The sequence below is a fragment of the Girardinichthys multiradiatus genome, chromosome 1, assembly GCF_021462225.1.
Source record: "Girardinichthys multiradiatus isolate DD_20200921_A chromosome 1, DD_fGirMul_XY1, whole genome shotgun sequence".
In the NCBI taxonomy this organism is placed as follows: Eukaryota; Metazoa; Chordata; class Actinopteri; order Cyprinodontiformes; family Goodeidae; genus Girardinichthys; species Girardinichthys multiradiatus.
In genome coordinates, this window is record NC_061794.1 from 19,117,810 (window position 1) to 19,132,912 (window position 15,103).

Below are 15,103 nucleotides of genomic sequence, written 5' to 3' on the forward strand. Positions count from 1 at the left end.
GATTGAGGGATGAAAAGAAGGCGATAGGGAAGGATGTAAGGATAAGGGATAAATTACGGTTGGAGTGGACTAAAAACCTGTTTTCGTTTAATTTAAGTAAAGGTGAATTATTCAAATTGAACATGTACGAAATTGTATGAAATCCTAAAGAATGAGCTAAGGGGTACAAAACACTAAATTATCCCAATTTTGATCATATTCAGTTTGATGAAAACCTTTTAAAAAACGATACATGATGCTTTGTACAAAGCAAAACGTATTAAAATTCAGGGGATGATAACTAAATCTTTGATATTTATTTACCTGTCCTTTTTTAGAAAAAAATGAAGTACTTTTGTGAATAATATGGCCACCCTTTTTAACTAAATAATTTAACCAAATCCAGTGTTAGAGCTAATTAAAAAGTCAATCATGAGACCTCTGTCAAGAATTCAAAGCAGATTAAGTTTTTGTTATATAGAACTTAACCAAAGTAATAAAAGTATTATTCCTCTAACTTTCTAAAACTTGTCATGTAATATTCACAATGTTCAAAGTTTTTTGTTTAGATTGAAAAAGAGTAGCATATAATTTTGAGCTAGAAAGAAAATCACAAATGGATAGAGGTTTCTGAGAGAACATTAGTGAATAAAACATCCTCACAAAGTTCAACACAGGTCAGAAATAAAAGTTGTGGAGAACTTCTAACCCTTAACACCACCTGCATGGTAGAGCATGGTGGTGACAGTGTTATACTGTGGGGAGGTGTTTTTCAGCATGGAAAGGGAAACTGGTTAAGGTTAATGGGAAGATGGATGGAGCTAAACACAGGACAGACCTTAAAAACCTTTTAACAGGTACAAAAAACTTGAAACTGGGGTGGAGGTTTACCTTACAGTAGGACAAGGACCTTAAATATACAGGCAGAGCTACAATACAATAGTTTAGATCAAAGCATATCAATCCAGTCAAGTTCAGCCCTAAATTCAATTAAGAATTTGTGTCAAGACTTTGCTTTTCACAAATGCTCTCCATCTGAATTATTTTGTAAGGGCAAACATATTAGTCTGAATATGTGCAGTACTGGTAGATATGTACCCACAAAGGACTGAAGCTGTAATTGCAGCACAAGATGATGACTTTGAATACAAATGCACGCAACACTTTTCAGATTTTTATATGTGAAGAAAAAATTAAATGCTTGAATCACTTTTATTCTACTGCAGATATATGTACTACTTTGTGTTGGTATGTTACATGAAATCCTGAGAAAATCCAAGGGAAAATCCATGAAAAATTGAAGTATAACAATGCATTCTGCAAGCCATTGTACTTTCCAAGGAATCGGGTAGCATGGTGGAATATATTCACATATAAAAAAACGTTGTATCATTTCTTATTGATCTATATACATTCAAAGACCACTGTTATTTTTGGCAGGACTAAATTGTGGGTTTAACCATTTTAAAGATACTGAAAAGAACTCCATAGATACCACAGAGTGACCTCACTGTTTTGATTTTCTTCTGGTTTTTGAAAATTGTCCTGGGTGAATTTTGACACCCAACCTAAATGAAGCACTTTCTGCACAACGTGGGGCCAATCAAACATATGCTGTGACTCTAAGCCTTCAGAATGAAGACAGTCATCCAGACCAGCTTGAACACACGGCATATTTCACTTACCACTCTGCTGCTAAAAGCTCCCCCAGGACTTGTTGCTCATAGACACACTCTTACTGTCTCCTACCATGTCCCAGTAATTCCCCCCAAGTTCTACTACTTCATACCATTCTATTTGTATTTTTGTTTTTAGAATTTCTGAAATGTTTTCTTTCTTTCCCATCTATCAAGGGGACTAAATCATGTGTGAACATAGGGATGGATGGGTGGACGGATAGATGAATAAGATGTAGGTTTAGTGGCTGGCAAGGCAGGGACCTTTTTTTCACATGACCTTGCATTGACGAGGCCAGCCTCTTTCCCCACACTCACTGTCTCTGCCCCAGACGGGCTGCGTCTGTGACTAGCCTGGCAGCTCTTGCCTCTCTTGGGCATTCTGGCATTCCTCCCTGTCATGCCCCCCCCATCTCCCTGCCTCCGGCTGTCTCTTGCCCCCTGAACAGTTCCATTCTTACTGACCCTTGGTTTGGTTTGACTCCATCTTTTGCCTGTCCAACTATGGACATTATGCTGCATTTGCACCCTGATCCTGCCCAAAGCATCCTCATGTTTTTTGTTTTTATTTTTTCATCTATCCTCTTTTTGGACAGATTAAATAAGTGTTGTGGAAAAAAGCAACAGGAAAACTATTTCAATTCTTATGTAGCTTTTCAGAAAGTTGAAATAGAACTATATTACATAACGGTTATCTGTACAATTATTTAGATGCCTTGAATTTCTCACAAAACGACATTAAGCTTTCATAATTGACAGGAGAAGAGAAAGAAAGCATTTCACACACATGGATCAGATCTTCACATCTGTTATGTAAAGTATAATGTCTGCTGGCTGCTCTCATGGGCAAATGAAGCTTCATCTTCTGGAAAATCGTTGAGGTGCAAGACCACATGACTTTTACTCTCACCCTTCTTATTGGCCTCTACATATCTGTGATAACAGCCTAAGAATAATCATCTTATGATCACTAACCCATTCTGTACTTGGTTTTGGATTTATTTGCTCGTTACTGCTGAAATTCCATAGCATAGAAGTGTGTTTGCAAACTGCAGATTTTTTTGGGGTCTATTTTGAAGAATCCCTTACCCTGAAACAAAGAAATTTCGAAAAATATGTGTTTTCCACAGTGAGAACATTTGACCTGTTGAGCTACAGAAATGTCAAGTAGCTGTCTTTTCAATAATTCAAAACCAAGATTAAGAGCAACAGCATTTAAATATATACTGAATCTAACTGAAATGAATTGAGTTGAATTGATCTAAACAGATTTGATCTGAAAATGAATAGAGTTGAAAGGATTAACTTAAACAACATATTGAACTGAACTGACCAGAAGTGAACTGAATTTATTTTAACAGAACTAAACTGCACTGATCTGAAAGGCACTGAGTTGAACTGAGCTAAACTGAATTGAACCGAATAATGTTGAACTGACCTAAATTGTATATTCAGTGGAACTGAATTGAATCGAACTGAAATGAACTCTATGGTTCTGGTGCAAAAGCTCCTTCTGGAAATACTGGAATTATGAAAAGTTGAATTTTGCTCACTGCTGACTGCAGATATTGCTGTGGCCTTTTAAAGTTTCTGGTGGTGTGTCATGACAACTGATCTGATTGATGAGTAAATCAGTCCAAAACTACACAGACTTTCACAAATGAAACACGTCCACATATTAAAATATGCTACCTTTTTTTACTGATAGTTAAAAACAAATGCGTGAAAGTGAATGTGTGCATATACGTGTGAGGAAACTTGTTTGACAGCCCCCATGACTCTCAGACTATAACCCGTCTTCTTTTGTCGGGTGACCCCAGAGAATGTGGTGGGAACGGCCACTGAGCGAGAGATTATTTAGAGACAAAGAACGCAAGAGCAAATGAGAGAAGATAGAAGGAGTGAAAGACTGAAGGGAAGAAAGAAAAGGATAGTGCTAGAGGGAGATGGGGGTCAGAGAGCCAGCTGATGTGAAAGTGCCTCTGATCACCTCGTGCTTCTCCTCCGCCCCCTCGCTCTGTCGCTCTCTATCTGTTCCACTCTTTCTTTCTTTCGTTCCCACTTGAATTCCTCTCCCAGTGCTTTCACTGCAACATGACGTTGGTTTTTGAGATGCGTCAGTGAGGGCCCACACACACACACACACACACATACGGATGCTGGATGTGCACACAAGTTAAAAGTGCCCAATGCAAGTTAAAAGTGGCACTCAAGAGGGCACATTCACACATGGCTGAACACATTTTCAACACAGGGCAGGCCTTTGAGTGAAAGCTGCTCAGAAGGCATAATGACAGCATTCTGCAGAAACCATAGTTGGGACAGTTCCCACAGACAAGACAGACAGAGAAAGAAAAAAGACCATTTCTTTCTGTCTTCACCTCTCCTCCTACTCCCCACCTCCTCTTCAACAACCCTGACTTTGTTTGGAGCATGTGACCTGCCACCAATCAATCCTATTGGCTAAAAGAGGCTGGATACACAAATCCTCATTTTTACCAACAGTCTATACTTTCGTCTTCAGTATGTTTCTGTGCTAGACGTTTTTAAAGATGGCAGAAGCTTGCTCCATCTTACTAACCATAGAATCCAGCCTCAGGGATAAACTAATCTGGACAAACCCTCAAATATCCCTTTACGTGAAAAATGTAACCTCCAGTGTTATTACACAGTTAGCTCGACAAACAGCATTTTCTCCATAACCCCCACACAGAAATGAAACCTGAACGTCAGTTCCTCCGGCCTTAACTTTGACATCACTTTTTCCCTGCCATCGGACCTGACACAATGCAGCATTTCGTGGTGTGTATTTTGAAGGGGAGTAAGGAGGCAACAGTGGGGTGAATGCAGTGGTAGCACTGGGTAAAGGGGGGCAAATGAAAACATGTCACTCAGGAGCCATTAAAATGTAACCCTGCCTAGCAGAAGAAGGAGACCCGTCTCATCATTAAGTCATCTTGGGGCGAAGCAAAAACCACAAATATTATTCCATACATTATTCCCCCCATCTCTCTTCCTCACATATTGATGCCACCAGTATATAGTTATTTCTCTTCTTTTGCTTTAGATGGAAGGAAAAGACAACATGATTGGAGTTTCAGTGTGTTTGTTCACCATCTGAGAGTGACAAGAAGATGTTTAAATACTTCCAGATCAAATGTATTTGTTTTTCTAAACGTAATTAGCACTCAAATTATACAGGTATTGCGTATACTTTTCATGTTTTTTGACAATTGATCGAAAAGATCAAAGTTGTGCAGTAGCACAACTATGAAATGATGCATGCACCTACAACTTTATTCTAAAAAAAAGGTATCGAACATAACAAAGATCAACATGCATAATAAAAAAAGTGTGTGTACATGTGTGTGTGATAGGGGTGTGTGAATGTAACCAGGGGGTATGCATTAGGTTCACCGTTATTGAAAATGACTTGCCCCTGCTGCAAACGGTGGGGTGGCAGTGATTATAATATCCAGATAATCATTTCAAACAAATTATTGTAATTATCAATCAATCATGGCCTATTTAAACAGGGTGAGGGAGAAAGGGAGGAGTGTGGTGCTGCTGGCAGAAGGTAAACTATGGCCTGAAGCGCTAGATCACTTCTGTGACCCATGAGCCTCCCTCTGTCCACATAATAGCCCTCATATATTTAGGTCCATTTATATTGTGCATTCAGAGGTTCAATTCTCCAGGTTAATACTAAGGGGGCTGCATGTACACACATTGATTCACAATTGCAAAAAAAAAACAAAAAAAAAACCCTATTTTGCTCAATGGTTATTAACAGACTTTAGTGTATTTCATTTGGATATGCTCTACCTGTGCATCAATTAATCCCAGTATAAATCCAGTTTTTTTTTTTTGTGAAGGCCTCAGAAGTATGTTTAAGAACATTTATGAACAAATAGCATCATGAAAACCAAAAAACACAGCAGACTTGTCAGCGATAAAGTTGTGAATAAATTCAAATATAGCTCAGGTTGCAGAATCTGCAGGTTAAAAAAAGACATTGTCCATGCACTTCACAGATATTGCAGAGTTTACCAAGAATAACTTGTTGAAAGAAAGGTATGATAAATACTATTTAATGTTGGCAAAAGTGTGGGAAAGTGTGCTATAGTCAAAACTGAACTTTTTTATCTATATGGAAATTGCTGTGTGTGGCATAATAGAGACGACTCCTCACCAACCTGAACACCCCATCCCCACGGGAAAGAGGTGGCTGCATCATGCTGAGGGGTTCCTTTTCTTTAGCAGGGACAGGGAAGCTTGTCAGAGTTGATGGAATTACGCATAGAGATAAATACAGGACATTCCTGAAAGAAAACCTGTTTAGAAATAGTTTAGAAAATAAAGGTTTTCTAGACTGGAAGGTTAATCTTCCAGCAGGACCACTCTAAACATACAGGCAGAACTAAAATGGAATGGTTTAGATCAGTGGTTCTAAACCATGGTCCACAGGACTCACTGTTTTGTATGTTTTAGGTGTTCCCTGTTGCCACACATCTACAGCACTTGATGGCATGCAGTGGAGTAATGCAATCATCTGAATCAGGTGTACTAGAGCAAGGACATAGCCAAAATATGAGGGACAGTGGGCTTTGAGATCCCTTGAGCATGTTCATGTCATAAAATGACCCAGTCAAAGTTTACATCTGACTGTAAGTAGAGAATTTGTGACATGATTTGAAAATTGTGTACAGACACTCTCCATCCAGTCTGATTGAGCTTGAGCTATTTTACAAAGAGCAACGAGCAAAAAAAAAATCGGTTCCTGGAGGTGCAAAGCCAGTAGAGACATACCCCAATAGATGCAGCTTTATTTCTGGGGCAACTCCAGTTCTGTTGGTAGACCAGTCATTGTGCAATCGGAAGATTATAGGTTTGATTCCATCTTCCTCATGTTACACGGTGATGTGCCTCCGTGCTAACAACTTAACCCTAAGTTGCCAACTAAGTTGACACTAACGTCTGTGGTTGTTATGTTAGAATATTTGAACATTTGAACATTTTTAAGGGATATGAATGTTTTTATTATTATTTAGTATTTATTTATTCACATCATATCAAATGTATTATCACATTTACAGCATAAATGCACTGTGAATATTGTAAAGTGTTTAATGTTGTGTAAAAGTAGTTTAAACACCCCTTACATGGAATCAATGAATGGAGAAACAATTTCCTTTTTAAGTCAGACAGATCACAGAAGAGGAGCACACTAGACAGGCAGCAGTACTTGATCGTTTCAAAGAGATATTTTCCTGTATTTATTCACGGTAAATCCCCGGTGAAAAGCAGCATGAATTGATTTGATCTCAGTGGTATTGAGAGCAGAATGAATGAAGCTTGAAGGGTAGAGACTGAGAAATTGTGAGAGAAGTAGATATATAAAGAGAGAGAGACAGATAGTAGCCTTCGGGTGAGAGATGATCGTCTTGGGAAAAAAGCAATCAGTGCTCATTGATTTTTCTCAGCTGCTTGAATGGAGGGTGTCTATCTGGAAGTCATTATCTGTCATCTGATCTGCTGGAGTGTTTACACACGTTAGTGTGGACAGCAGCACTCTTCTGAAGATGAGGATTAACACACAGAGAGACAAACACACACACACACACACAGAGCACAGACTGTCCACTTTTTACCTTGCTCTGCAGCCCTAACTTGCACTAAATCCAGGGATTCTTAAACGAAACTTTACGCCTACGATACCCTGTCAGCTTGTCCATCAGACATAACCTACAGACTTAAGTGAAAGCCCTGTGTGTGTGTGTGTGTGTGTGTGTGTGGTGTGTGTGTGTGTGTGTGTGTGTGTGTGTGTAAAAATATACATAAGCAGGGACTAGACAGCTAAACAGAAAGATAGTCTTGTTTTGTATAGCCAAACCAGACTAAATCAAGCAATCCCTGATCCTATCACTAATAGCCACTGATAACAATCTTTAGCTACAACAACACCATCCTGTCTGCTGAAAAGCAAGGAAGGATGAAATAAGTGGAAGAAGATGGAGAAAGTAAACAGAGAGAGGATTCAGATAACAGGCATTTTTCATTTTCTGACTGTGTGTGGCGTAAAGATGCGTAAAGCTTGATTCTGCATGTGCCAAAGCCAGAAAGGCTCAGAAAGCCCAGGATATGAATCCAGGGCTTTCAATTTCACAGATATACACAGAAAAAAGGAAAATCTGCACACACATTAAACTCTGAGGGCATTTCTGGGCAGCTTTCAGTAAGTGAGGCTAGAAAGGTGAGGTATTATCTATGCTCCATTTTATCTGGTGCTACATGTCAGATACTGCCTCACTTTGCTTTTATTCCTCTTTCAAACAGACACAGTAAGGCTCTTCAGGCAAGGGACAAAAAAACATTGCTGGCTTTATCTTTAAAGTGACTTTGTCAGGGCCTCTTACAATAATAACAATAGTGATTAAAAGTGGGTTACATTATTTTGGTATTACACAACCTTTAATTTCTGAATAACATTACATTTAGCCAAGTTGTAAACTGTTTTCAGACTGCACACACTGGTGGTGGACAGAAATCCTTTGAAATATATTTTGTGAACTACTAAATTTGTTATATAAAAGGATGTGAGAAGTTCTCATGCCATGAGGTCTTGCTGTTTTAAAATCCACAAAATTTTTTGTCTCACAAAACACTGTCCATTGACTGTCAGCATGCAGCAGTGTTTGGTGAAGTTTAAGCTATTAATGTGAGCCCTAGATATGCAAAAATGGCAATGAATAAGAACAAATAACACATTACAACACAAATGCACCTTTAAGCAACTAACTGGTTTATTTACAAGCTTCAGCTCAATTAACATCGTGACTTAATCAAGCTCAGAGATGGTAACGACAGTGGAGAGAGATGAAGTCAATGTTTTTTGTGCATGTGGGCAGCCCTTGCCCTGTGTTTGTGAGCGCCTGCATGTGGATGAATGAGTCATGTCATAAGAAATGGCTCATGGATAATTTCATTCATATTCATAGCAAGCATGTGGTCTGCCACCCGCCCATCAAGGGCCCACCACAACTCACACTCTGCATAATGAGATGTTGCCAGTGTGTCCTTACTTATGGTAGGCAGGCGTAAAGTAAGTCTGTTTCGGATAAAGGCTGCATGCAGAGTGCAAGCTTATGCTATTGTTATCCTTATTACATTTCAGCTTAGTAAATTAATGTGTATGTGCTTTAAGGAATCACGTGGAAGGTGGTCAGGTAGTTTATAAAACCAAGTAGGTTTTTCCACATTGTACGAAGATGTGGGGAACCCCAAACGGCCAAAACCAGCTGTGGTCAGCTCTTAAAATAAGCTCATTGACTAATGTAGGACTTCACATCAACCAAGTAGTCCGTGATTTACATGCTGGTCTGCCTGTTCATACAAGGAGCAGTAAGACCCTTGACCTGAAATGCAAATGAACAAATTTAAGTGATTTTGTTTTTCCAAAAGCTGACTGGTCAAAGCTATAAGTTACAAGGGGAGTGAGTCTGAACTTAACATGCTTAGATCACAAGGCATCTTCACAACCTAGCCTGTGTTTGGACTTTCATTTGCTGTTGTTGTCAAATGGAGCAGGCTTTGTACAGATAGACAATTCAACAGTAATTAATTTGCAATGCTTTAATCTTTCTATTATGGGGATTTATAGAGCCTTGCAAAAGTATTTGTACCTCTTGAGCTTTTCCCTATTTAATCAGATTTTAATTGCACATTTCAATTTATTTGTCTGAGATTTTTGGTAATACATCAACACAAAGTAAAGTAAGAAATGGGACATGGATTTGTTTTTTGCAAATAACATCATGAAAACCATAGCATAAATTTTTATTTAGCCCCACCTGAATCAATACTCTACTAGCTTTGAACATCTAAAGGTTAAGAGCATCAGTGCGCAGGAATTTTCATATCCTGCCACTAATTTTCAGTTGTATTTAGGTCTGAAATTTGAGTCATCCCATTCTAACACATGGATATGCTTTGATCTAAACCATTGCACTGTCGCTCGGACAGTGTGTTTAGGATCATTTTTATGTTTGAAGGTAAATGTACACTCCAACTTAAACTCTTTTGCAGCCTCTAAAAACCTTCTTTCCAGGCATTGCTTTACAATCCATCCATTTTCCTATTAGCTCTGACCAGCTTCTTTGTCCCTGCAGAATGATGCAGCCACCTCTATGTTTCACCAAGGAGGTGGAGTGCTCAGAGCGATAAGCAGTGTAAGTTTTCCACAACACAGGAACTTTCATGTAATTCAGTTCTGGTCACATCTTACCAAAGCATTTTCTTAATTTTTACTGAGTCTCCAACCTTAAACAGGTCTTCCCATGACAGATTTCTGGAGTGCATGACTAATAGTTTTCCTGTTGACAGATTACCCTACCAGAAGTGGAAAGATTTGCACCTCCTCCAGGGTTGCCATAAATAATTCTGGCTATTTATTAGATTAAATATATCTTTGCCCATCCTGTCAGTTTAAGCAGACACCCAGAAGGCAGTCACTGGATTTTATGCAGGGGTATCAAAGTTAAGGACACTAAGTACAAATGTAAGCAACGTTTTTTTATTTGTAAAATAATTGTCATCCGTGTATAATTTTTTTCCACTTCACACTTAACTTTGTGTTAATCCAGCACAAAACTCACAAGGAAATGCATTAAAATCTATGCTTTTAAAAATTATGGAAAAGACCAAAGGTCATTCAAAGCAGTGCAAGGTCAATAACAGGTTAAGGTCAGTTAACGCATGAAAGAATACAAAGGTTTTGGTGTCTCTACCATATAAGTTATTGTTGATACATTTCATTTAACCTTCAGTTCAAACACCCTCTCCTGTCATTAACTCAAGTTGGAGCTGTGCCTGCATACTTTCAGCATTTCCCAGAAAGTTCCTCCTCGCTGTGCCCTCTGCAGCAGCCATTGTTCTTTCATGGACCATTAGATGGACATGAACTCTCCAGCCGTCGTGTTTTGACCCTGTGACACTGGCCATAAAAACAAACTGTGCTGCCTCTTCAATAAATTCATCACCTCATAAAGTGGTCAGTGACTGGTCAATGAGACGTGTCGGTCACAGCGCCAGCATTAGTAAAGAGAGGACTTACTAGATCGCAGATCACTGCAGGTCTTTTGTGATAAACAAGGCCTGTTAGACACTAAATTGCCTTCTACTGAATAGCACAAAAAAAATTGACTACATTCCTAGGGACACTAATGCATGTGATGTGTAGAGACATCATAGTTGCAAGGTAAAATGAAGATGTGATCAAAGGGTTTGAAAAATAGTTAAAAAAAAGATATCGTTTTTCTACCTTTTTGATGCAGCTGTCTGGGGAGTCATCTTCGTGGTCATTTATCATCTGCTGTAAAAAAAAAAACAAAAGCAGAATTACACTTTTGATACAAAAACTACAAATTATCAAAAAATGGCTTGCAACAACATTTAATTTTCTCTGAAAATAAATTTTCTTAAAGACCCATTCTGCTTAAAGACCTATTAACTTGTGATTGATTCCAGCTTTTCAAAGGCCCTCAGCCTTCTGTTGTGACCAAAGGCGTTTGATGAAGAGAGTGCGCATGTTCTCAGTTCATCCTGCGGGTACCAAATTTCACTGAAGGGACGTCATAATGGGCCAAGAGGTCACCAAAACACAACCAGAAGCAAAACATAACATAAAGCAGATTTGAATGAATGAGCTCCCCACATTTGATGGTAATGCCGTGCTTCAGCATCGCAGGAAAGTTCACTGAGAATGTGTTTATTCGTTGGTGAGAGTGTGCATAATTAAGCCTTCAAGCAATATTTACAAGGGGGCAGATGGGTGGCAGAATGCTCCCAGTGTCTGCCAGAGGAAATGAAGGCATGATGAAAAGATGGGGTGGTCCCCACTGCAATGAGTGGGTGTTTCATGCAGTCTCCCCTCCTCTGCTCATCTATGGATCAAGAAATGATAAAAAAAAAAGAGATGTGGACTGTTCAGACCAGTCCTAGGTGGGGTATACTGAGTTTAAGAAAAATTATGTCTAAATCTTTCTCCCCACAGCATATTTGGACCTTCCTTTTCCTGCACCATATCCTCCCCATTTGCCCTTTAACAGTAGGCTTGTTGTATGGCCGTTGTGACAGAACTGTTAGCCTTTATATTAAAGCTAACATATTAGGTTTGTATTTCCTTAACCAGTGTGGTCCACCGTGATTGGGAAAGAGACATTTATCTGTTGTGGAATCTCCCATGGAGACTGTAGGGCTATTCTTTAAATTCTGCCATACAGTAACTTCTTTTATGCAAGTGCAAAGACTCAATTTACAGAAAATTATGATGATCTGCGAGTATGATCTCAAAGTGGTGCACACCCCATTGGAACTTTAGATAAAAGTGTTTGTGAGTTTGTTCATCAGACCATTGGAAAACATGGTAGCACAAAGTAGTTTATTCTATCCTCTTGCTTAAGACTGAACCAGATGGACCGCATGTGTTCAGTCTTACCAAATAGCTATAATTGCGTTGCAAATACATAAAACCAGGCTCTCCACCTACGTACTGTACATCTAAAACATTACAGATGCACCTTTCTTCTTGAAATCTCAGTGTTTTACAAAATATCAACATAGATTGTGTAAGATGCATTATCTGAAAGACGTTTCCGGCCATGTTTTAAGGAAACAACACTCTGTAATTAGGATTGTTTAAAGAAACTCTAAGTTTTACCAATGCCAAATATCTATGAAAATTAAAACACCCACCCACAGTTACTGGTCCCCCATGTTAAGGTTTGTAGAAAATACTTAAAATGATTTAATCTTCCAAAGAAGTGTCAAAGTTTTGCACTACTTCTTTTGTAATCAAACCTTTCATTTACGTACATTTTATTGTAGAAACTATCCCACATTAGGAAATATTAGTTCATATTACAAAAGAGCAAATCTATGTGGAAATAGAGGATGCCATTTAGGTAAGGCAGATGTGTGTTAAAAATATTGTCATGGTTGCATTTACAATACCATACACATTTATCATTTTTTCCCCTGTTGAAAATGTGTGTAAAAAGCCTTACAATAAATGCATTCATCATTAAAATACCGTAATCTGATATTGAATATTTTTTAAATTCACAGCAAAATATATGAAATTGCAAGCATCATTGCAATTAAAAAATGTGCAATATCGCAATCACAAATGACTGCTTGCATGTAATATTTGCAAGGCAATGATACTTCAAAAGTCATGAATTCACACTCTGCATACCATTGATATATCTGAACAGCTGTTTCACTACCTTTTATACTCACAACCCACATAGATATCAGTGACTGAGATGCTAAGGCTCAACAAGAGTAGCGGGGACATTGTGATAATGGGGAATAAAAGAGTAGTGAGCAAAATGAGGGTAATCTAAATCAGTATCATAACTGGAATAGCCATATTCAACAATAATATCACAATTTCATATTTTCCTAATATCAAGAAGCCCTAAATCAGTGAGGGAAATTTTCAGTATTTTATTTACAAACTCACCAGTGTCACAGGTAGTCACACTTAGTTGGTGACCACCACCAACTATTCCTAAGCAGACTTCATAAATTGATGAGAGTGTCTCGGAACGTTTAATTAGTAATCCATGACACCTTTTTTCCCTGGGGAAAAATATTATGTGACACAGAGGCCCATTTCTCTTAGCCACTTCTCAAAATAGAAAAGATGAAAGAACTTCAAAACTATCCAAGTGAGTTGTATGTCACTCTTCATAAGTCATGTTATGGCTAGAAGAAGCTACTTGTCTAAATTTGCCTACAGTCAGAGCAGCTGGAAACAGCTGGAAAACAAAACTTAACAAGGACCCAAGTTTATCTTACCAACAATGCATAGTAAGAAGGTAAGCAGTCAAAGTAAATCAAAAACCTTCAAAGGAGGTCTGCACTACCAGGAAAACTGGTAATTGCTATACTTTGCAGAACATTGCGATTAACCCACATTTTCCTGACTGTTTTCCTATGTCATATTCGTTCCACTATTCTGTAAACCTTAGCATGTCTGCCACTTAATATATACACCTATTGAGGGCAGTGAAAGTTTTTCCAGAAGGCCAAAAATAATATTGTCATGCCGGAATTTGCATTCAAAACACTGAAAATACAATATCCTACCAAATGTTGCATCCCAGCAGTCCTTTGCAACTGTGATTTTCCGCACATAGAAAATTAAGCAATGATTAAAGTTCAATACGCACAAATACAACTTTACTCCAAAGTTACCATTAGAAAACTGCAGCAAACAGTGCCACCAACCCTAACCCACCCCCAGGTGAATTGTTATTAGATAGACATGGAAAAGATGATATTGGCTTACGTTTAAACATTGTAAAATTGTGGTTGAAAAGATGTCCACTACAAATAATCTATTGATTTTGTAATGTGGTAGGAAGTTGGTTGGAACTGATCAAGTGGGCTAATTAAATCTGACTTTCAGTGCCTTTTACATAACTAACTTTGTTGGACATGACCTATGGGCTTTAAAAGTCCAACTTTGAACATTTTCTTTTTGGCCAACCTTAAATAGCCTTAAACATTATGTGCATGTACGCCAACTGTTTACAGGGTTTTGCAAGCATCTTTACCAATACTTTCAGAGGGTACTGCAGGTTGAAGACCTTTTGACATGACATCTAGAAAGAAAATATAAATTAGATTTTTGTGTGTAGTCTGGAAACCAAAAAATGAAGAAGAATGGGAAACATGGGAACCCGATTGACAGTAACATGGAGACAATACGTAGGAAATAGAGGGGTTGGGGTTGGCTCCCGTTTCTTGTAATGCACCAAGCCAGCTGCAACAGTTTACCAAACGAACAGCTTAACTGGGTCATCTAAAATGCTACCAGGTGCTCAACAACTACACAACAATTTCTGCCCCCCATACACAAGTGTATTCCAAGTTTAAATATGTGTGTGTGTATCAAATTCTCCAAGAGTAACATAAAACTCCAAAATACATGCAAGCAGGCATGAGTTGTTAAATTGACTCCTTAATGTGTTTCAGCTTTAGGTGGTCCAGCGAGGACTGTGTGGGCATTCTACCCTCCAAACCTCAGAAACACTGAGCTCATTGTGACATTTGACTATGACATGAATGAAGTTTTGAGCTACACTATTTAACTACTGAGAAATGACCAAATGCAAAGCAAAAAATGAGTAATAATTTTGATAACATTAACACAAAGCCAGGTTGAGTTGCTTTTTTGATCTTATTTGATTGGAGATACACAGACCCACAAACAACACAAGCACCAATAATGAATCTTCTGGCCTTACAGAACAACCCATTAATTAGGAATGGAAACTCTGGTTGGCCATGAAAGACAGAGCAATGATTTATGGCACGTGTCACAAATTTTCTAAAAGTGACTTTTCCTCTGGGTTGCCAAGACAAGTCCAAATACAGAC

General features: G+C 38.4%; 1 protein-coding gene across 4 annotated transcripts in view; it reads right to left on the reverse strand.

Moving 5' to 3' along the window:
* prdm16 (PR domain containing 16) overlaps positions 1-15,103 on the reverse strand; it is a 259,292-nt gene that overhangs the window by 123,226 nt on the left and 120,963 nt on the right. For all 4 annotated transcript variants that reach the window (XM_047376365.1, XM_047376348.1, XM_047376341.1 and 1 more), the window contains exon 3: positions 10,975-11,025. In XM_047376365.1, coding sequence (XP_047232321.1) covers positions 10,975-11,025 — 51 coding nt within the window. The remainder of the gene's footprint in view (positions 1-10,974; positions 11,026-15,103) is intronic.